Source organism: Leopardus geoffroyi, chromosome D4, assembly GCF_018350155.1.
Source record: "Leopardus geoffroyi isolate Oge1 chromosome D4, O.geoffroyi_Oge1_pat1.0, whole genome shotgun sequence".
Lineage (NCBI taxonomy): Eukaryota > Metazoa > Chordata > Mammalia > Carnivora > Felidae > Leopardus > Leopardus geoffroyi.
This window is the reverse complement of record NC_059342.1, coordinates 90544833-90566919: the sequence shown is the minus strand read 5'-3', so window position 1 is coordinate 90566919 and position 22087 is coordinate 90544833. Positions and strand designations below refer to the sequence as shown.

At 53.7% G+C, this 22087-nt stretch overlaps 1 protein-coding gene across 5 annotated transcripts in view; it reads left to right on the top strand.

Moving 5' to 3' along the window:
• The window catches only part of AK8 (adenylate kinase 8), a 132571-nt gene extending 111632 nt beyond the window's left edge, over window positions 1-20939 (top strand). For all 5 annotated transcript variants that reach the window (XM_045467365.1, XM_045467364.1, XM_045467362.1 and 2 more), the window contains 2 exons: window positions 19415-19495; window positions 20622-20939. In XM_045467365.1, the coding sequence (XP_045323321.1) occupies window positions 19415-19495; window positions 20622-20859 (319 nt within the window). In that variant the 3' untranslated portion in view covers window positions 20860-20939. The remainder of the gene's footprint in view (window positions 1-19414; window positions 19496-20621) is intronic.
• Window positions 20940-22087: the final 1148 nt, after the last annotated feature.

The window sequence follows — 22087 nt, the reverse complement described above, 5'->3', positions numbered from 1 at the left end:
GACACAGAATCTGAAACAGGCTCCAGGCTCTGAGCTGTCAGCACAGAGCCCGACGCGGGGCTTGAACTCACTGACCGTGAGATCATGACCTGAGCCGAAGTCGGCCGCTTAACCGACTGAGCCACCCAGGCGCCCCTACCTTATTTCTTTTAAAAGCTGCAGAATATGAGTATTTGTTAAGGCTTCCTCTGTTTGTGGACATTTGTGTGTATCTGGTGTTTTTCTATTTTAAGTAATTTAGCCGTGGGAAATCTTGCCTGTGTATCTTTGTACTTGTACTAGTATTTAGTCGGAAGAAATTCCTGAACCCAGATGCTCGGCTTCTCTGGGCCTCAGTTTCCCCCATTTGTGCATTGAGAATACTAATTTTTATCTTGCAAGGTAATATAAGGTCACGTCTGCCAAATCTTTGGGACCGTTGGTTGCACACGGTAGGCACTTGATAAATGATACTTTGGTTTTATTTATGTTTTAATTTTTTTTTAGTTTATTTATTTATTTTGAGAGAGAGAGACAGAGAGAGCGTGCCAGCAGAGGAAAGGCAGAGAGAGAATCCCAAGCAGGCTCCACACCAGCAGCACAGAGCCTGACGCGGGGCTTGAACTCATGAACCATGAGATCATGACCTGAGCCCAAGAGTCGGACGCTTAACGGACTGAGCCACCCAGGCGACCCTCTTTGGTTTTATTTTAAACCAGAATGCATTTAAATCCAGCTTGGCCACCCAATTCAAGGTAGCATTTAAGATTAGGCCCCAGGGAGATATTTTAGGTATTTTAGTTAGCTTACTTTCTGCCGATCGATAACTGGCCCTTCTTCCACCCTCAAAGTGATGACGCTCTTCTCCCCCGGGGGTCCCGGGGTCCCTGCAGCCTTTTCCTCCCCAAACAGGAGGCTTGTGGATTTGACTGCTTGCTTCGTGTGACAGCACGGCATCCCCCATGCAGTCGCAGGGCGGAGGCTGACCCCGGCCGCCGTGAGCACCTGTGAAGGAGAAAAGGGGGGAGCTCAGCCTCCGTCCCTGGCACGTTGGAACCTCTGTTGTCACATGGTAACAGTATTGGCTAGAACGTCGTGGGCAATTGTTCCACGCCACACTGAGCACATGAGTTCGTGCTTCCTGTCTCCGCCCCATACTGCTCTCCCCATCCCCGTCTTGGAGACGGAGGGCCCGGGGCCTGCCCCGGCCACGTGGGCCTGCAGCGTGGAGCAAGGGTGTGACTGTCGATGGGGAGTGTGGCCTCTAGTCACTGGCCACTCCCTCCTCACAGTTCCGGGTGCCGAAGCGGGAGCAGAAAGATTGCCGGTGTGAGCCCCTGTGTGTGTGTGTGTGTGTGTGTTCACCTCGAGCGAAGGCAGAGAGTACAGCCACATCAGAGGACTGGCCGGGTGGCTGGCTATTGAGATCCACTGACCGGCAGGGCTCTGACCGTCTCGAGGGGCCGGACGTATGCCCCGGCCTCGCACAGAATCTGGGCTTGCCACAGTGAAGGCGGCAGCTCCCTGCACGAGACCCCCTGCCGCTCTAGCTGGGAAACCCTCTGTCCTCCGGCCTGTAGGAAGGCGGCTCTGAGCACCAGGATGACCTTCCTCCTCCTTTATTTCCTCTTCTCTGTCATTTCCTCCTGAGCACGCACCAACCTCTGACGACAGAGCCTTGAGTTGGGGTCCCGGTTTGCCACTAACTGCATTTAACGAAGCCCTGAATGGCCACCCTGTGCCGGGGGACAAAGTCGGCCAGAGGAAACCCGTGGCTCACGCCCATGCCCAGGGTGCAGGCCGCCCCCCACCCATCACCCAGGAGGCCCAGAATCCCCCAGGGCGTTCACCCGGGTGACCCCGGGGGCCCTGTACCTGGCTCGCGGGTGCTTCAGACTTCTCCTCACCCAGCCCCACAGAAAGGGGGTCAGGGCCCCAGTGTGGCCACTGTCATGGAGCCAGCGTCCGGAATTGTTAGTAAAACAAAAGCTGGCCGCATCCCGAGCCCTTTTAATCACCTAATGGCGGGGACATCCGACGCCGGGGCTCAGGTTCCCGGCCGAGGCCACAGCCCGGCCGCTGTAACTACAGCCAAGTTTGGCCCAGCTTCTCCGTATTACAGCCGCAACACGGACGCACACAATTGAAGTATTTGAGAACAATGAAATATGCATGGCTATCAGTGACAGCCCCATAAAGTGCAGCAATTAGCCGCGTAATCCGAGAGAGGGAGCCGGCCCTCGGCAGCCCGTGGCTCCCCATTAGTTAAATGCATTTTGTACGACCTCATCCCATCAAATCAACTAACACTTCCTTTAATTGGTTCATGAATTATACAGCCGTCCCGCATTATAATTTAATCGCCTGTAAACATTCATAGGGCCCCACTGTAAAGCGTATCGCGCTCATTAATTCGTTAATTTCAGCAGATGGAAGGGGAGATCGGATGCATGGTGGCAGAACAGAGCGCCTTGGGCAATGGAATAAGGAAAAAAAGGTGGGGGGCCGTTTAGGTTTTTTAAGGGCTGTCAGAAACTCAATCTGTGAGCTGTCAGCAGCCCGGACCCGTCGCCCACCCCCTCCACTCCACCGGCTGCGGGAAGTGACTGGCGGATTCATACGGAGGCTTGTCAACCGTCTTTAAACATCAAGCCAGCGGGTAAACCGAGCCCAATGTAAATTAATTCTTGTCTTACGGGCCCCCCTTTCTCTGTCCCCATGAATATTTCATGGCGGGCAGCATAAATATTAATTCTAATAGCTCTGCACAGTGGTTATTATTTCTGTTTTATGACAAATATTCATAAAATATTCAGGACCCTTTTTTAGAACATTTACACACTTGATTGTGAATTTTCCCAGTTTCCCGAGGACACTGTAAACATATTGGGGTTCTCTTGATGGACTTTTCCCCATTAATTAATACCACTGCTTGTTAATATTTAATCGGATTTAGGTTTTTTGAGAAGTAAACTCCTAATAGATTGGGGGGGGCGGAAGGGGATCGGTTTTCCCCTTGAGTCTATAAAATGGGAGATTTCTGCTCCCAGGAGTCTGTTTCTCTTTGACACCCGGGTGATCTGACAAAGGCCAACCCCCTTGCCTTTTTTATCTTGAAAACAATATCTATCTTTTCTGCCTGTGTCTGTTCTCCTCTTACTTTTTAACCGAGAGCTCTGGCAGCAACCCAACTTTACTGTAATGAAATTCTTCGAAGATGCCGCTGCAATATTTATGCAAGGATTTAACATAATTTTGGAGTAATTAAAGTGTGGCTTTAACAAACACGGCGGCGGATTCCTTAGGCGAGGCAGCTGTGATTGGGGATGAAGTAGCTTCTGGAATCCACGTGATTTATCTTGAACCCTGAGAGGCAGCTGCGTGCGGCGTCCCAGCGAGGCACCGCACAGGGGGTCCCCGCGCACAGATGAGGCGGTGGCTTTGGCCCACGGGGGTCCGAGGTGGGGTCCGGCCAGCCTTGAGGCTGGGGTGCGCGGGCAGCGTCGCCCCGACCCCACTGCGCTGGCTCTCCTAGATTGCTTCGGGGTTCCCTCTCTGTGCCCTGATTCTCAGCAGAAGTCTCGGGATGCTCTAAAACCGCAGGGCACGAAGCCAAGTTACTTCACGAATAGGAAGGCAGCAGGGCAAGAAGGAGGGTTCTAGAGCGGCCAGACCGGGAGCCCAGCCTGCAGGCATCACCTGACCTCTTGGGGGGCCCGAGGTCTTGATCCTTGAAATGGGCAGGATCACAGGACTGGGGTCACGTGCCTCTTGAAGCGGTTGAATGGGACAACACGCATGTGTCACACGCTTAGTACAGGTGCCTGGCACGTAGGGGAAGTATGTAAGTGTTGGCAGTGACCGTGATGACGGTGAGAGCCAAAGCATTAAAACTGAAGCCAGGAAGTGAACCACGTTGAGAGGGAGAGATCTGTGAAGGAAACCCCGGCCGTGGAAGGCGTTAAAACAGAAACTTCTCTGCGGCACCTTAAAAAATAGAGGAGAAAAGTCCAGGGGGGCGATTCTGACCGTGGGCAGAGAAGGGGCGAGGCTGAGGGGGTCCGGATGTGGTTATGTCCCTCTTGCTCAGGGACACGGCGTTTGTCCCCGACAGAGCCTGGCTTTGAGAAAGGAAACCTTGAAAGGAATTCACCTACCCTTCCCCGTGCTCCCTGTCCCCTGGGACCGGTGACGAGGAGAGGCACTGGTTTCCCAGGTGGCCCAGGGCACCAGATCTTCCACACCCTGCGCTCTGGTCCTGAGAGCAAAGTCCTGCTCCCGGAGCAGCGCGGGGCGGCGGGATGGGGGGTGGTAGGGGGGTCGCCCATGGCAGGTTGGACCACAAGTGAAGGCACACGAAGAGGCCTCCTTGGCATCTGCCCCGTTGCTTGCCCTGAATCCCTTCCAGCTGATCTGTTTGAAGTGTAGAAAAAGGACATTGACTCCAGCTGGCTCTGAACCTGGGGCTCTGCGCAGCCCAGCCCCAGACAGCTGCAGCTGAAGCGTGCGTTGGATCCTGGTTTGTGCCGAGCAGTGGGAGGCAGAGACCTCACCTTTCCCCTTCCTCCCTCCCTCCCTCCCTTCCCTCCTTTCTTCCCTCCCTCCCTTTTTCTTTCCTTCCTTCCTTCCTTCCTTCCTTCCTTCCTTCCTTCCTTCCTTCCTTCCTTCCTTCCTTCTTTCCCCTTCCTTCCTTCCTTCCTTCCTTCCTTCCTTCCTTCCTTTCTCCCTTCCTTCCTTCTTTCCCTCCTTCCTTCCTTCCTTCCTTCCTTTCCCCTTCCTTCCTTCCTTCCTTCCTTTCCCCTTCCTTCCTTCCTTCCTTTCCCCTTCCTTCCTTCCTTCCTTCCTTCCTTCTTCCTTCCTTCCTTCCTTCCTTCCTTCTTCCTTCCTTCCTTCCTTCCTTCCTTTCTCCCTTCCTTCCTTCTTTCCCTCCTTCCTTCCTTCCTTTCTCCTTCCTTCCTTCCTTCCTTCCTTCCTTTCCCCTTCCTTCCTTCCTTCCTTCCTTCCTTCTTCCTTCCTTTCTCCCTTCCTTCCTTCTTTCCCTCCTTCCTTCCTTCCTTTCCCCTTCCTTCCTTCCTTCCTTCCTTCCTTCCTTCCTTCCTTCCTTTCTCCCTTCCTTCTTTCCCTCCTTCCTTCCTTTCTCCTTCCTTCCTTCCTTCCTTCCTTTCTCCTTCCTTCCTTCCTTCCTTTCTCCTTCCTTCCTTCCTTCCTTCCTTCCTCCCTCCCTCCCTTCCTTCCTTCCTTCCTTTCTCCTTCCTTCCTTCCTTCCTTCCTCCCTCCCTCCCTCCCTTCCTTCCTTCCTTCCTTCCTTTCTCCCTTCCTTCTTTCCCTCCTTCCTTCCTTCCTTCCTTTCTCCTTCCTTCCTTCCTTTCTCCTTCCTTCCTTCCTTTCTCCTTCCTTCCTTCCTTCCTTCCTTCCTTCCTTCCTTCCTTCCTCCCTCCCTCCCTCCCTTCCTTCCTTCCTTCCTTCCTCCCTCCCTCCCTTCCTTCCTTCCTTCCTTTCTCCTTCCTTCCTTCCTCCCTCCCTTCCTTCCTTCCTTCCTTCCTTCCTTCCTTCCTTCCTTTCTCCTTCCTTCCTTCCTTCCTTCCTTCCTTCCTTCCTTCCTTCCTTTCTCCCTTCCTTCTTTCCCTCCTTCCTTCCTTTCTCCTTCCTTCCTTCCTTCCTTCCTTTCTCCTTCCTTCCTTCCTTCCTTCCTCCCTCCCTTCCTTCCTTCCTTTCTCCTTCCTTCCTTCCTCCCTCCCTTCCTTCCTTCCTTCCTTCCTTTCTCCTTCCTTCCTTCCTTCCTTTCTCCTTCCTTCCTTCCTTCCTCCCTCCCTCCCTCCCTCCCTTCCTTTCTCCTTCCTTCCTTCCTTCCTTCCTTTTTCCCTTCCTTCTTTCCCTCCTTCCTTCCTTTCTCCTTCCTTCCTTCCTTTCTCCTTCCTTCCTTCCTTTCTCCTTCCTTCCTTCCTTTCTCCTTCCTTCCTTCCTTCCTTTCTCCTTCCTTCCTTCCTTCCTTTCTCCTTCCTTCCTTCCTTCCTCCCTCCCTCCCTCCCTTCCTTTCTCCTTCCTTCCTTCCTTCCTTCCTTCCTTCCTTTTTCCCTTCCTTCTTTCCCTCCTTCCTTCCTTTCTCCTTCCTTCCTTCCTTTCTCCTTCCTTCCTTCCTTTCTCCTTCCTTCCTTCCTTTCTCCTTCCTTCCTTCCTTCCTTCCTCCCTCCCTCCCTCCCTTCCTTCCTTCCTTCCTTTCTCCTTCCTTCCTTCCTTCCTTCCTTCCTCCCTCCCTCCCTTCCTTCCTTCCTTCCTTTCTCCTTCCTTCCTTCCTCCCTCCCTTCCTTCCTTCCTTCCTTCCTTCCTTCCTTCCTTCCTTCCTTTCTCCTTCCTTCCTTCCTTCCTTCCTTCCTTCCTTCCTTCCTTTCTCCCTTCCTTCTTTCCCTCCTTCCTTCCTTTCTCCTTCCTTCCTTCCTTCCTTTCTCCTTCCTTCCTTCCTTCCTTCCTTCCTCCCTCCCTTCCTTCCTTCCTTCCTTTCTCCTTCCTTCCTTCCTCCCTCCCTTCCTTCCTTCCTTCCTTCCTTCCTTTCTCCTTCCTTCCTTCCTTCCTTTCTCCTTCCTTCCTTCCTTCCTCCCTCCCTCCCTCCCTTCCTTTCTCCTTCCTTCCTTCCTTCCTTCCTTTTTCCCTTCCTTCTTTCCCTCCTTCCTTCCTTTCTCCTTCCTTCCTTCCTTTCTCCTTCCTTCCTTCCTTTCTCCTTCCTTCCTTCCTTTCTCCTTCCTTCCTTCCTTCCTTTCTCCTTCCTTCCTTCCTTCCTTTCTCCTTCCTTCCTTCCTTCCTCCCTCCCTCCCTCCCTTCCTTTCTCCTTCCTTCCTTCCTTCCTTCCTTCCTTCCTTCCTTCCTTCCTTCCTTCCTTTTTCCCTTCCTTCTTTCCCTCCTTCCTTCCTTTCTCCTTCCTTCCTTCCTTTCTCCTTCCTTCCTTCCTTTCTCCTTCCTTCCTTCCTTTCTCCTTCCTTCCTTCCTTCCTTCCTTCCTTCCTTCCTTCCTTCCTCCCTCCCTCCCTCCCTCCCTCCCTCCCTCCCTTCCTTCCCTCCTGCAGATTCACAATGGATTGAGATGGTCAACTGCACGGACACTAGAGTGGACTTCCCGGGTTTGAATCCAGGCTCTGCCACTGTCTTAGGGTTCTCCAGAGAAACAGAGCCAAGAGGATGTGCATTGCATACAGAGAAAAAGATTTATTATAGGGAATTGGCTCATGCGATGTAGAGACTGGCGACTCCCAAGATCTGCAGGGCGAGGTAGCACAAGCTGGGTGGCTTGAGACCCGGGAAGAGCCAGAAGGCAGGAAGGCCTTGGCCTGAAGGAAGCGGAAGTGGGGCCTGGCGACCCTTGAGGATAAGGGCACATAATGTCGATCCCACCTCCTACCTCATTAGATCTGAAGACAGGAACCAGCGGTTATCTGCCACTGCCCCCCAGCCCCCACCCCACACTTGAAGCCATCAGAGAGGAGGAATTCAGGGGACGGTCAGTCTTTTTGTTCTATTCAGGCCTTCTTTAACCGACGGGATGTGGCCCACCCACAGCAGGGAAGGCAGTCTGCTTCCTTTTTCCCCAGCGTAAGTGTTAATCTCCCAAATATTCTGACAGCTACACCCGGAAAAGTGTTTGACCTAATATCTGGTACCCTGTAGCCCATTCAAGGTGACACATAAAATTAACCATCACAGCCACCTCCCAGCTGGCGAATTTTGGCAGGTGGCTGGACTTCTCTGCCCCTCGGTTTTCTCAGCTACTGTCACGGAGGTGATACTCCCCCTTGTAAGGCTGTGACGAGGAGGTGACCTGAGCTAAGACCTTCGGGTCTTAGAAGAGCGCCTGGCAGGGAGGCCCGCGTGGGGATCCTGCTGTTGTCACGCGCTCAGCTCTTGGTATGGATTCTTGTACTTAATCCCAGAAATAACTTGGTGAGGTCCTGTTTCTTTGTGATCCTCATAAACAGGCGTGGGGGGGGGGGGGGGCAAAATGGCTGGTCCCGCAGCGAGCTGGAAGGTGACGCCAGAACTTGAGCCCAGATCTTTCTGCTCTCAGAGCCCGTATCTTGGCCACGCTCCTCTCTCGGAAGCTGACCGTCGGTGGTGGGGGGGGGTACGCGCGGGGACGGTAAGCTGCGGTTCACTCAAAAAGGACTGACTATTTAAGGCTCCTGCTACCTCCCAGGGCACACGTCACCGGTCGGGCCCCTCAGGAAGCAGACGCTGAGATGGAGAAGGGAGCGTAACAAGCTCGATGAAAAGCCAACAGCTGAAGCAGGGAAAGGGGCTGACGCGGGATGGGGCAGGGGAGCCAGGAGGCCAGGAGGCAGGTCCGACCTGGACTCCTCCAGCCCCGCAGGGAGCTCCAGAGCGAGGCTCAGCCACCGAGGGTCCCTCCCCCCCCCCCCACCCCCCATCAATTCTCCTAACTGGAGACCTGCAAGGCTGCATACTGAATGATTGTATTTAAACGGAATGTCCAGCATTGGCAAATCCGTAGACAGAAAATACAGCCATGGCAGCCGACGGCAGGGGGGAGGGGGGACAGTAGGAGGGACCGCCCACGGGCAGAGGGTTTCCCTGCAGGTGATGAAAATGTCCTAAACTTAGATCGTGTTGATGGTTGCCCAAGTCTGACTACACTAAAAATCATTACGCTGTATACTTTTTTTTTTTTTTCAACCTTTATTTATTTTTTTTTGGGACAGAGAGAGAGCATGAACGGGGGAGGGGCAGAGAGAGAGGGAGACACAGAATCGGAAACAGGCTCCAGGCTCTGAGCCATCAGCCCAGAGCCCGACGCGGGGCTCGAACTCCCGGACCGCGAGATCGTGACCTGGCTGAAGTCGGACGCTTAACCGACTGCGCCACCCAGGCGCCCCATACGCTGTATACTTTTAAGGGGTGAATTATATCTCAGCAAATACGCCAGAAACATCGACACAGGGTTCAAGTCCCTGAAGACAGTTACAGCTAGAGGCTGTCAGCTGACCACACCCCTTACCGCTGAGGCCCAAATTCTTTCTTTAAACAAAATTTTTTTTTTCATTTATTATTTACTTTGAGAGACAGAGAGGGATGCAGTGTGAGCGGGGGAGGGGCAGAGAGAGAGGGAGACACAGAATCCGAAGCAGGCTCCAGGCTCCGAGCCGTCAGCACAGAGCCCGACGCGGGGCTCGAACTCACAAACCGTAAGACCATGACCTGAGCCGAAGTCGGACGCTTAACAGACCGAGCCACCCGGGTGCCCCACAAATTCTTTCTGGGGCGGACCTGGGAGCGGTCCTGGGAGCGCCTGGGTGGCTCAGTCAGTTGAGCCTGTGACTCTAGATTTCGGCTCAGGTCATGATCTTGGAGGTTCATGAGTTCGAGTCCACGTTGGGCTCTCCACGCTGGCAGTGTGGAGCCTGCTTGGGATTCTCTCTCTCCCTCTCTTTGCCCTTCTCCAGCTCGCTCTCTCTCTCTCTCTCTCTCTCAAAGTAAATAAACTTTTAAAAAAAAGAGCGGCGCGGGGTGGGGGGGCGGGAGATGTGACAGAGTACCTATGTGTCAGCCACGCCTTGGGGCACTGACAAAACATTCACCAGCTCACACGTTCTTTCGGAACAGCCGCTTAACCAGTGGATCTGGACTGCTGTCCACACTGGCAGACTTCAGTGCGGATCAGTGTGGACCCACGTTCCTTCCGTCAGGGCGGCCCCGAGCCAGAGCTCTGGGTACAAGCTGGAAGGCATAGGGGGGCCGGCCGGTGCCCGAGGAAGACGGCGGGTTTCCAGGAACATGCAGGAACTTCGTGTCATGCGCGTACAGAGGGAATCAGCAAGGCCCCCCCGCAAACACAGACCCGGAGCCAAAGGGTGGCCAGGGGAGAAGGGAGTCAGGAGTGTGGACCCGTGTGGCCCCGCCACCCGGAACTGATGGCTGACTGGCTGGGTGAGCGTGGGTGAGCGCACAAAGTGGGGGACAAGGTGGGACACAGGGCCCGCCTCCCACCACAAAGACCCCAGCCGGGAACCGTAGAGTGCTCGCGCGTCCCCGGGTCTCCGGGCTGAGAGCCGCCCGTCCAGAGGGCGCCCGGGGCCTGGCACAGATCTGGCCGGTCTTGTCACGTCGCTGCGGCCAGCTTTCCACCTCCCTGCTGTCCTTTCTGCCTTAAGCTCCGTCGCCTTTCTCCTTGGGAAAAGTTGGCAGAACTTTCTGACTTGCAGTGATTTGCATTTCATGATTGTCTAGGGAGCGTCCGGGTGGCTGTGTGCAAAGGAATTACTCTCTTTCTTCCCAGCGGTGAGGGAGGCAGAAATTTTAAGACGGCTTTAAAATGGAGACCGATTATGCAGGAATTTGATCCCCGGGTCATTCGCCTTAAACCCAGACCGCTGCATTTTGTGTGGTGCCTGGTAAACTGCCAGGGAGCTCGCTAATTTACCAGGTAATGACAGTCAGAGAGAATGTTCCTCTTGCCCCTGGAGAGATTTCAGACACAGCCAGGGTGGATTTACCGTTATCAATTATGCACACTTTTCAACAAGAAATGGCCAGCGGGAGCCTCTTTTTTTTTAAGGAGTGGGTAGTGGTGAGCGAGCCCCGCAGCAGCCGCCTGAGGGCAGGAGGGAGGATGCTTGGGGTTTTTTAAATGAGGAGGAGATGTTTGGCCTTTAGTTTTCAAATTGGACACATGTCAGAGGAAAAAAACACACCTAGTAAAAATTTTCCAAGCCTGGCCAGGGCCGTTTCCAGGCTCCGGGGAGGCCCTGTGTCCAAACTGTCTCCAGCACCCGTCTCTCCTGGGCACAGCGTCTCTCGCGACAGCCGTGGAGGGTCCTGTGGCCCAGGGCCAGGGGGGCGGTCCCCGTGATGGGGCGCTTCCCCGTCAGGCCTCCCACGGCTTCACGGTCAACACCCACCGGTTCACCGCGTGTTTCTCTGGCCCTTACCACACGTCCTGCACAAAGAATGCAGACAGGGCAGCCGGCACCTGTCCTCGGACGGCTAAGACCCGGTGTGTTCAGGGGTGTGGATCCTTCTACAGGTGACCTAGTTTTCATTTTTTTAAAATATTTTGATAGTCTGTGCATAATTCACTCGCACCTTCTATGCAGCCCCCAGTGCATTGTCTCTAGACACATTTGCTGCCTCTCTCTCTGCCCTCGGACTAGATGGGGTTCTCGTCCCGACCAGTTTAGAAAAAATGGTCACTCCTGCTTTGTGCCATACAAGCGTCCCGTGCGTTGCCATTGTATGAGGACTGTTGAGCGACAGGTTCAGTGTTGGCACGACCTCTCTGGGATGTCACGTGCGCACATCCCAGTTGAACGTGAGCAGATCAGGGGCACCTGGGTAAGCACCCAACTCTCGGTTTCAGCTCAGGTCGTGATCTCACAGTTCGTGGGGTGGAGCCCTACGCCGTTAGCGCGGAGCCTGCGTGGGATTCTCTCTCTCCTTCTCTCTCTGCCCCTCCCCCAGCTCACACATGCGCGCTCGGGCACAGACACCCCCTCTTTCTCTCAAAATAAATACATAAACATAAAAAAAGATGAGCAGGTCATTCAAGTGCTAATCCACGGTGTCGTTTTGCTTTTTCTCCCTGGTTCCCCGCATCAGTGGTGGCCATTGCAAAGTTCCCCTTTAGAGGTGGCCCCTTGAGTATACTGACCCGAGAGTCACTACAGCAGACACGGAACAGTGAGCTCTGGGTGTGTGTCAGCCCCCAAAAGAGGCTTCAAATGGCAAAGGCCGGGTCTACACCTAAAGCCGGGGTAGCGTCATTGCCTTCCGGCGGGCTCGGCACAGCCCTCCGGCTCCAAACAAGTTGTGGAAGGAGGACACAGTTTGAGCCTTTCTCAGGAAACTGTTTTCCTAGGTCAGACCATCCCAATTGAAGCATCAAATTTGGAAACACAAGGTAGTTCGGGATCTATCTGTGCGTCTTTCCGTATGTCATTTGTTGTGCGTGGAATTCACATTTTTACGTATTCTGAGTACAAACCCTTAGCGAGTGTACATTTGTCAGATATGTTCTCCCGGTCCATGGCATAGCTGTCATTTTCTTAATGCCTTCTGAAGTGCAGAAATTTTTAGTGAAATCTAACATCAGTTTTTTTTTTTCATTTACGGATCACGGTTTTTTCTGTTCGATCAAGAAATCTTCAGCACAAGATCACAAAGATCGTCTCCTAGAAGTTTAGTAGCATTAGGTTTTATATTTAGGTTTATGGTTTGTTATGATTTGAATTTTGTGTATGGTATGAGGCCTGGGTCAAGATTAGTACTAACATTATTTGCATTTGGACGTCTAATAGTTCCAGCACCACTGGGTAAAAAAAACACCTTTATCCATTGAATTGTGTTGGCACCTTGGCTGAAAAGTAAGTAGCCATATCTGTGTGAGTCTATTATTACTGGTCTCCATACTGTTTCTTTGATCTGTGTGTCTGACCTTTCACTAACACTCATGCTGTCCTGACTACTGTAGCTTTGTAGTAAGCCTTGAGATCAATTTGTTCTCATTCAACATTGCTTTAGTGATTCCAGTTCTCTTCCAGGAACACTCCCCATATAAACTTGAGAATTGTGTAGAACCTTCAGAAACCTTTGTTGGAATTTTGGATGGAATTGCATCAAATAATGAGGGGAGGATTGACATTTTAACATTATTGAGTGTCTGAGTCCATGAACATGGTATAACTCTCCCATTTAGTTCAATCTGATTTCTTTCATCAGCGTTTTGTAGTTTTCAGCACACAGATCTTATTCTGTTAGCTTTATATCTTGAGTATTTCATTTTTATACTATTGTAAACGGTACTTTAAAATTTAATTTCCAGTTGTTTATTGCTAGTATCTTGAAAGTCTATTTTTTGTACATTGATTTTGTATCCTGTGAATTCACTAAATTTACTTTTTATTGTAACCTTTTCAAAGATCTTTGGTACTTCTATGCATATGATTACATCATCTACAAATAGAGACAATTTTACTTCCCTTTTAATTTGTATGCACATTATTCCCTTTTCTTGTCGTATGGCATTATCCAGGACTTCCGGTATGATGTTGAATAGGAATGCTGAGAATGGACAACCTTGCCTTGTTCCCAGTCGTAGGGTAAAGTATTCAGTCTTCCACTATTAAATATGATGTTAGCTATAGTTTTTTTGTAAATACCATTTATTGGATTGGGGAAGTTACCTTCTATTTCTAGTTTGCTTAGAGTATTTATCATGACTTGATGTAAAGTCTTGTTAAATGCTTTTTCTGCATCTTTTGAGATGACTATATGGTTTTTCTCCTTTAATCTAATATAGTAGGGTGAACTACATTGATTGTTTTTTGAATGTTGAGTGAGACTTTTCTTTCCCAAGCAAAACCCCACTTAGCTATAATTATTACTTTTTTCACATATTGCTGGATTCAGTTGGTTAACATTTTAGTGAGCATTTTTGCTTCTATATTCATGAGGGCTGTTGGTCTACAGTTTTCTTGTAATGTCTTTGTCTGGTTTTTTGTATCAGGGAGAGGCTGCCTAACAAAATAAATGCTATTCTCTCTTCCTCTGTTTTCTTTTTTTTTTTTTTTTTTAAGTTTTTTTATTTTTGACAGAGATAGAGCATGAGCATGAGCTGGGGAGGGCCAGAGAGACCGGGGGACAAAGAATGCAAAGCAAGCTCCAGGCTCCGAGCTGTCAGCACAGAGCCGGACATGGGGCTCAAAGTCGCAAACTGTGAGATCGTGACCTGGGCTGAAGTCGGACACTTAACCGACTGAGCCACCCACGCGCCCCTCTCTTCCTCTATTTTCTGAATGTTTTTATAGCATCGGCATCATACCTAGTTCAGAATTAGGACTATTCTATGGTTCATATTCTCTGGCCTGTCCATTTCTTTGTTCACCTGTATGTATTCAGAACCTCATTAAACTGTAAGCTTCTTCGAGGCCAGAGAACCGCCCCTCACCCTGCCTTCACCATCATGTCTATAAACTACACCACAGACCTTTATGTTTTATTAAGGTAGGATATACGTAAGAGGAAATTTACTATTTTTTGGGGCGCCTGGGTGGCGCAGTCGGTTAAGCGTCCGACTTCAGCCAGGTCACGATCTCACGGTCCGTGAGTTCGAGCCCCGCGTCAGGCTCTGGGCTGATGGCTCATGATGGCTCAGAGCCTGGAGCCTGTTTCTGATTCTGTGTCTCCCTCTCTCTCTGCCCCTCCCCTGTTCATGCTCTGTCTCTCTCTGTCCCCAAAATAAATAAATGTTGAAAAAAAAAAAATTAAAAAAAAAAAAATAATAAATAAATAAATAAATAAAATAAAAAAAGAGGAAATTTACTATTTTAGCCGTTTTTTTTTAATTTTTTTTTCAACGTTTATTTATTTTTGGGATAGAGAGAGACAGAGCATGAACGGGGGAGGGGCAGAGAGAGAGGGAGACACAGAATCGGAAACAGGCTCCAGGCTCTGAGCCATCAGCCCAGAGCCTGACGCGGGGCTTGAACTCACAGACCGCGAGATCGTGACCTGGCTGAAGTCGGACGCTTAACCGACTGCGCCACCCAGGCGCCCCTATTTTAGCCATTTTTAAGGATACACTCCGGTAGAAGTCAGTACATTCACAGTGTTGTGCGACCTTACCACTGTCCATCTCCTGAGCTTGTTTCATCTTCCTCAGCTGAAATTTTGTCCCTGTTGAACACGGACTCCCCACCCCTCTTCCCACACCCTGGCTCCCACCCTCGTTGGGAGCCGTCTACTCATTGTCTCTATGAATTGGATGACTCTAGGTAACCTCCCGGAAGTGGGCTCATATGACATTCATTCTTCTGCGTCTGACTCATTTCACTTAGTGCAGCGTCTTCAAGGTTCATCCATGTTATAGCAGGTGTCAGGATTTCATTCCCTTTTAAGGCTGAATAATAGTCTATTGTGTGTATGGACCACATTCTGTTTATCTACCCATCCATCAATGGACATCTGGGTTATTTCCATCTTTTGGCTACTGTGAGTAATGCAGCTACAAACTTGGGTCTGCAAATACCTGTTCCAGGGTCTGCTTTCCCTCATTTTGGACATACACTCAGTGGAACAGCTGAACCATATGGTACTTTGTTTACTTTTTCAGGGAACCACACCCAGCAGATACACCATTTTACCTTCCCACGAGCAATGCGCTAGGGTTCCACTGTCTCCATATCCTCGCCAACACCCGTCATTTGCTGGGGGTTTTTTATAATAGCTATCCAAATGAGTATGAGGTGGTATCTCATTGGAATTATACCATGGTGCTTTGTGTAGAGCTTTGCCCCTAGTGGAGTCTCATTGCTTGAAATCAAGAGGCTCACGAGGGCAGGGCCCCGCCTCTGGCAGTACTGGATGCCATATCTATTTAAAGTCAGTATGGAATGTCACCTCTCTCCATTTACCAAATCTACACATGGGTCCAGAGAAAGTTCCACCCCTTCAGCTTCCAGTAAATGTAGCTTTGGAGCACGTGGTAAGCTTCAAGGTCTTTGAGGAAGAAAGCTTTCTTTGCTCCCCAAACAGAGCCCCAGGCAGGGTGGCCAGAGGAGGTACCATGAGAGTCAAGAGATCCCAGCTGCCATTGGGCATCTGGCACCAATGCCCTGGGTGACAGAGTACGAGCCCTCACCTCTCTGAGACTCAGTTTCCCCATCTTGTGCATTGAGCAGGTTGGATCAGAGCAGTGGTTCCCAACCTTGACTACATACTACAGTCACCTGGGGAGCTTTTCAAAATCTCCATTCCCAGGCCTCACCTTGGGCCACTTGTAGGTAAACCTCTAGGGGTGGGACGCAGGCCTCACTATTCCCAAAGCCCCTTCGATGGTTCCAGGGTGCGGCCAAGGGCGAGACCTGGGATTAGACCACGGTTCCCATACCTGCCTGAGCGTGTGAGTCGCCTGAGCTGCTGATCTACAAACACACCCGTCCCAGCCCCTCTCCTGGAGGTTTTGCTTCGGCAGCTCTTGAGGGGGCTGCCCGGAGTCTGTGTTTCAGACACGTTCCCCCCAGTGATTCTCAACATCAGACAAATCCCGGAACCGCGGGATTGGAAACCGCTTCTTCAGCCTTGCTGTGCGACCTTCCCCCTCCCTCCCGAGGCCTCCACCAGCCCGAAGCTCTGCACAGCCCCCCAGTCCCCAAAGTAGGTAGTGCCCCCACCCCTCCCCCCCCAGTGAGCGAGTGCTGGCACCCCCATACTACAGCAGGAGCGCTTCTGCCCTGCGCCCCGCTTTGGGTATTCTTGGCCACCTCTGCCGTCTCCGATCCCCGTCCCCGGGCCGTGTGATTATAAACGAGCCACAGAACGCGCCACGCAGGCCGGGCGGGGCGCACGCTGGCTTGGGCTCCCCACTCCAGCCCGCCACCCCGCTCTGGCGCCGTGGCTCCAGGAGCCTGGCTAATCAGAAGCTTCCAGCACGGAAGCACGTCTCCTTCTCCAGCGAGGCTTCTCCCAGCGACGTGTTTCAAGTACCAATTTGGTGTCCTTGTGTCTCTGATCTCGCCAGCCTTTCAGAAGTCATTCCCTTGAATGACGACAAGCAGTCTTGATACGCTGGGTTAAAAATCTTTCAATTGGGGCTTGTTTGTTTATGAAGCAACATCAATTATCAGGGATTTCCAAACTGGCTCCCTTTCTACTGGCGTCGGCATCCAGAGCGGCACCGTCAGCCGCCAGCCACGGTGACAGCCGTGTTTCGGTGTTGCTGTGGGGCCTCGCAAGTCTCGGGGGTGGGAGGGGGGCCCTGCGTGTTTGGAGCGTAAGGGATAAAAGCTCGTTGAAACACCTGTGCTCCCGTGTGCAGACGCCCCCCGATCTCGCATGTTTTATTTGGTGGCTGTTATTTTGCAGCTCGTTGTGGGTGGAAATCATTATCAAGAACCCGCGCGGGGAAGAGGTGGTTTTGCGAGGCTCCCGGCCCCCCCAGGCTGCAGGGGAAACCACCGCGCTCGCCCTGCGGAGGGCGGGCAGCCGCTCTCATCAGGCGCCCGGGAGGGCCTTCTTGGCCAACCGGGCAGGAGCAAACGTAAGCAAACAGCCTGGGCAGAATGAGGGAGAGAGAAGAAAGGCAGTGGGAGAACCTGCCTTGAAGGAGAGAGCCTTTTGCTCAGGGACTCACTTTTTTTTTTTTTTTTAAAGTTTACACGTTTGGCAGAAGCCGGGGGCGTCGGGGAGACTGGGAATATTAGGTGTCCTTTGGAGAACAGTTGCAGGAATCCCAGCTCAAACCAGCTTAAGCAAAAGAAGAGATTTATGTATTCGTGCCAGGGAAATATTGAGGGGTGTGTCGGCTTCAGGCACAGCTTGATTCAGGGCCCCAAACGGTGTCTCTGGCCACGTCCCCCCTCTCTCTCTGTCAAGTAGGCTTTCTGTGGGCCAGGCCCCAGGCAACCCCGGGTCCCCTATCATCATCTCAGCAGCCCCAGCAAAAAGGAAGCTCCTTTCTGGCAAGCCATGGTGCAGCCCCTCATTGGCCTGGCTTGGATCGGCTTGCTTGCTGATTGTGCCCAATTGCTCTGGGCACAAGGAGCCCGCGCCCCGATTGGCCACGCCCGGGCCTTCCTGGTGCGTGCGCAGCCCTGCAGCCCCGGGATGAGTTAACTTCAGACAAGTCGCAAGGATGAGAAAGGACCACGGTGGCTCCCCGGGGAGAGTTGGGACAATCAGCAGGCATCTGTAAGCTCAAGGAAGCAGCGAGCGTATCCACCGTGCACAGCAGGAGGAACAGCCCAGCTGTGCCCCTGTCCTCAGTCGGCCACGGCCACGTCCTTCATCTGAGTCAAACGGGAGGCGTGGACGCAGATCAAAGTGACTCATAACCAGTAAAAATAATTTTTTTTTTAATGTTTATTTATTTTTGAGAGAGAAAGAGAGAGCACGAGCAGGGAAGGGGCAGAGAGAGGGGGAGAGAGAGAGAGAGAGACAGACCATGAGGTGGGGAGGGGCAGAGAGAGAAGGAGACACAGAAGCCGAAGCAGGCTCCAGGCTCTGAGCTGTCAGTGCAGAGCCCGATGTGGGGCTCGAACTCACAAACTCACAAACCTGATGGTGACCCCACTGAATCCCGTGTCGCAGCCCACACAGCGGGCAGGTCAACTTGGGAGCTTACTGTGATGCTTGGCCCACAACGGACAGCCAATAAATGCATGTATGAATTAGAGGATGAGTGAGTCAGCAAGGAGCGAGCAACGGAATGTTCCAGAAGTTCATTTTTTCTCAGCGTTTATTTACTTTTGAGAGAGAGAGAGACAGAGCGCAAGTGGGGGAAGGGGCAGAGAGAGAGAGGGAGACACAGAATCCGAAACAGGCTCCAGGCTCCGAGCTGTCAGCACGGAGCCCCACGCGGGGCTCGAACCCACGAACCGTGAGATCATGACCTGAGCCAAAGCTGGGCGGCTAACCGACTGAGCCCGCCAGGCGCCCCAGAAGTTCATTTTTTAAAAACAAACTGGAATGGTTTCACACCAGAAGACGGGCCCGGATTAGACCTGAGGGCAGGTGCCGTGAACACTTGGCCCTTTGCCAACCCCCCCTCCCTCCCCCCCCAGAGCACCAGCCCTTCGCCCTGTCCCATCTGCCAACCCTGGCGCCATGGCCATTGGGGCTGGATGAGTCCTCGTGGTGGGGGCTGTCCCCCTTGTCCCAGGATGTTGAGCCGCGTCCCTGGGCCCCACCCACTAGCTGCTAGTAGCATTTCCTCCCCCGTTGTGACAACCACAAATGTCCCCTGTGTTGCCAAATGTCTTCTCGGGTCAAAATCACCCGGGGTTGAGGACCTCTGTCCTCGGGTTTTATGTAAAGAACGGGTCCCATTGCCAAAAGGGGGGGATTGGGCCATCTGCACTAGGGATTTCGGGGGGACCTGGGTTATCAGAAATGGGCGCCCTGTCTTTCCTGCTGGGCTCTGATCTGGGCTGTTGACTTTCGAAGGCCCTGCTCCCTTGGGTCCGGGGCTCCTTTGTGAAAGAGGGAGGGCATGGGCGGCCAGGGAGCCCGAACTCTCGAGAAGGCTATCCCACGATCGTAGAGATTACGCTATGGCACCACCTGCCACGTGTGAGCCCCGAGCGTGCGCAAGCCCTGCGCTGAGCTGGGCACACGCTTTGTGTCACCAGATCGTCAGCACCAGGGAGCGATCATTAGCCCCATTTTGCAGCTGAGCAAACGGAGGCTGAGAGGGTGTGTGAGTGGCCCAAGCGTCACACAAAAAAGTCCATGGTGGAGGCGGGCTGTAACCAGCTTCCATGGCAGGGAGGCCTCGCCCGTATCTCTCCCTGGTGACGCTGGAGACCTTGGTCCCCGGAGCCCCTGAGAGGCGGCTCCTGGGGCTCCACTCGCACGCGGGGAAGGTGCTGCCCCGCTCTCAGGTGCCGTGAGGCCAGCCGGGGTCCTCCCCAGCTGACCGTGCTGTCGTTCTCTCCCCGCAGGGTGTTTTTCCTGAACGTGCCGTTAGATTCTATTATCGAGCGGCTGACCCTGAGAAGAATGGATCCCGTCACGGGAGAAAGGTTTGTGCCAGGCTCCCGGTGGTTGGCCGTCTGAGGGCTCAGCCGAGGCCACTGCAGGATGGGTCTGGGGCTGACGCTGACAGAAGACTCTAGAAAGAGGGTTCATCCAGCCAGTTCCTCTGGGCAGTGCCTGTGGTCCCTGTGCCAGGAAATGCATGTCCGACGCGAAATACCCTCCCGGTCCCAAGTAACAGTTCTGACCCCAGCATGGGAAGTGGCTGGATTGGGCAGGTGTCCCCGGGACGCTTCCGAAGGCCTCTTCTCGCCAAGACACACTGCAGATGTGACTGCGAACCAGTTCACCTGGGGGCCGACCCACGGTCACCGGAGGTGAATTGTGAGCCTTATTCTGCGGTCCGGCCAAGTGCAATGACTGTGTTTGCGTTGAGACGCAGTTGAAAGTCCCCACGATCACTAAGAGCTAGAAGCATCCATCCTCCCTGGTACGCAGGCCACGTTTCTTAGTCCCCCGGCCACGTTTCTGGGTCGGGACTCCGGAGTGGGGTGGGGAGGGGCAGGAAAGAAATACCAGGAATTTTCTACACCATAGGCTGATGTCTTATCCTTGGTGCTGGGGGACGGTCTCGCCGACCCAAGTCAAGCACAGTGGCCTTCATGTTGCCCTGCCCCTGGGTCCCGCCCAGCAGTGACTGTCTGTGGCCCTTGCTGTCCCCGCACTCATTGTCACAGTGCCCCTCTCCCCCACTCGGCCACGAGCGCTATGCGCACGGAGCCAACGATCGTCCCGCTTGCCCCTCTGTGCCAGGAGCAGACATGATGCCAGAGGGGCAGCAGACGCTTGGTAAATACTGTTTGGAAGGAAGAAGGCAAAGGAGGAAAGAAGGGAAGGAAGAGAAGGAAGGACAGAAAGGAATCTGGGGGGTGATATATTCTACTCTGTCCGCCGGTCACTGACCTGTACCCTCACCCCCAGGGCAGGGACCACTCTTCGAGTGCTCCAGGGGGAGCACCAGGGCCCCACCACGGGTGTGCACACAGCCGGTGTGCCGTAAATGTTTGGTGGCGGTGATGGGGACCGATTGGGTCAACGGTGGGACAGAAGGCCCGTTCTCCCCCTGCCCTCTGGGCGGGGCCACAGGTCACCTGCTTCCCTCCTCTGTCGTAGGTACCACCTCATGTACAAGCCGCCCCCGACCGTAGAAATCCAGGCCCGCCTCCTGCAGCACCCGAAAGATACTAAAGAGCAGGTCAAGCTCAAAATGGATCTGTTCTACAGGCATTCCTCGGACCTGGAGGAGTTCTACAGGCAGGCCATCGCCATCAACGGGGACCAGGACCCTTACACGGTCTTTGAATACATAGAGAGTGGGATCATTAACCCCCTGCCCAGGAAAGTCCCCTGATGGCTTCCCAGGGAAACAAAGTCAGCCCCCACCCCAACCTCCCGAAACCTCAGCCAAGCCAATAAAGTGTGCTGGGTGCAGTCTCAGGTGTCCTGGAGGTGAGGACGCTGGAAGGCCGCCGTGTTTCGGGGCCTGGGAACACAGGGCGGACAAAGCCCAGGGAGGCAGTGGAGCACAGCAGGCTCCGGGATGTGTGCCCTTGGACGAGGCACCGAACCCTCGGAGCCTCACTTACAGCCAAAGCCGGGGTGCTGGCCGTCCCTGAGGGCGGGGTGCCCGGAAAGCCCTCAGCCAAGTCCCTGGCACACGACAAGCTCTCAATAAATGGAGTTTTAAAGAGCCACCACCTCGGGGGCCCCTGGGTGGCTCGGTCGGCTAAGTGTGTGACTTAGCCGACGGCGCCCTGCCCGCCCCCCGGCGCCCCGCAAGGAGATGGTTTTTGAATTTCACCTGCCCTTTGCTAACTTAAACAGAAACAGCCACGGGTGGCTCCGTGGCTGCTGTGTTGGACTTTGCAGTTCCAGGCACGCTGGACTGTTTCTGAGGATGGGCTAGAGCCGCTTAGAAGGCCTGCTTTCAGGCAGCGCCTCTGGGGCCGGCACGGCTTACAGCGCACGGGTGTAGACAGCGGGCGGACGGCACCGTGCGCTCCTCTTCCGTGGGCTCCCCCTCCTCCCATTATTCCCTCTCCTCGTCATGTAGGCGATGTGCCCATCAACAGAAAAGCACGCTGAAGCCACAGAGGGGAAGGGACTTGCTTAAGGTCCCCTGGACCCACGGCCACACCCGAACCTGGTGTTCCTGGAGCTCTCTGCCTGTGGGGCCTCAGCAGGCCGGGCCAGCCGGGCTCTGGGGATGCTCGCTCGGGTGCTCCGGGCCTCACCGGTGAGGCCCCTTCTAGCCTGGGGTGGCCCGAGTCCCTCCGGCAACGATCCGATCCTGATACTGGCCGTGGTAGCCAGTAACCAGGACGGCCAGTAGCTGGTACGCACGGGGCCAAGCCCCGCCCCCTCGCCCCTGCCTGCTCCCCTGCTTCTGCGGGCAGGGCGTGCCCCAGACCTGCCCCTGTCGGGCCTCCCGGGCCTGGGCCCTGTCCCAGAGGTGGCCTGTCTCCTCACCTCCGCACCTTCCCCTCGGCTGGGCGGCTCAGCCCTCAACCCTCTGTCCTTGTCCTGTTCAGGCACCGGGTACCGCCTCCTGAAACTCCAGTCGGGGGCCTTCCCTTCCC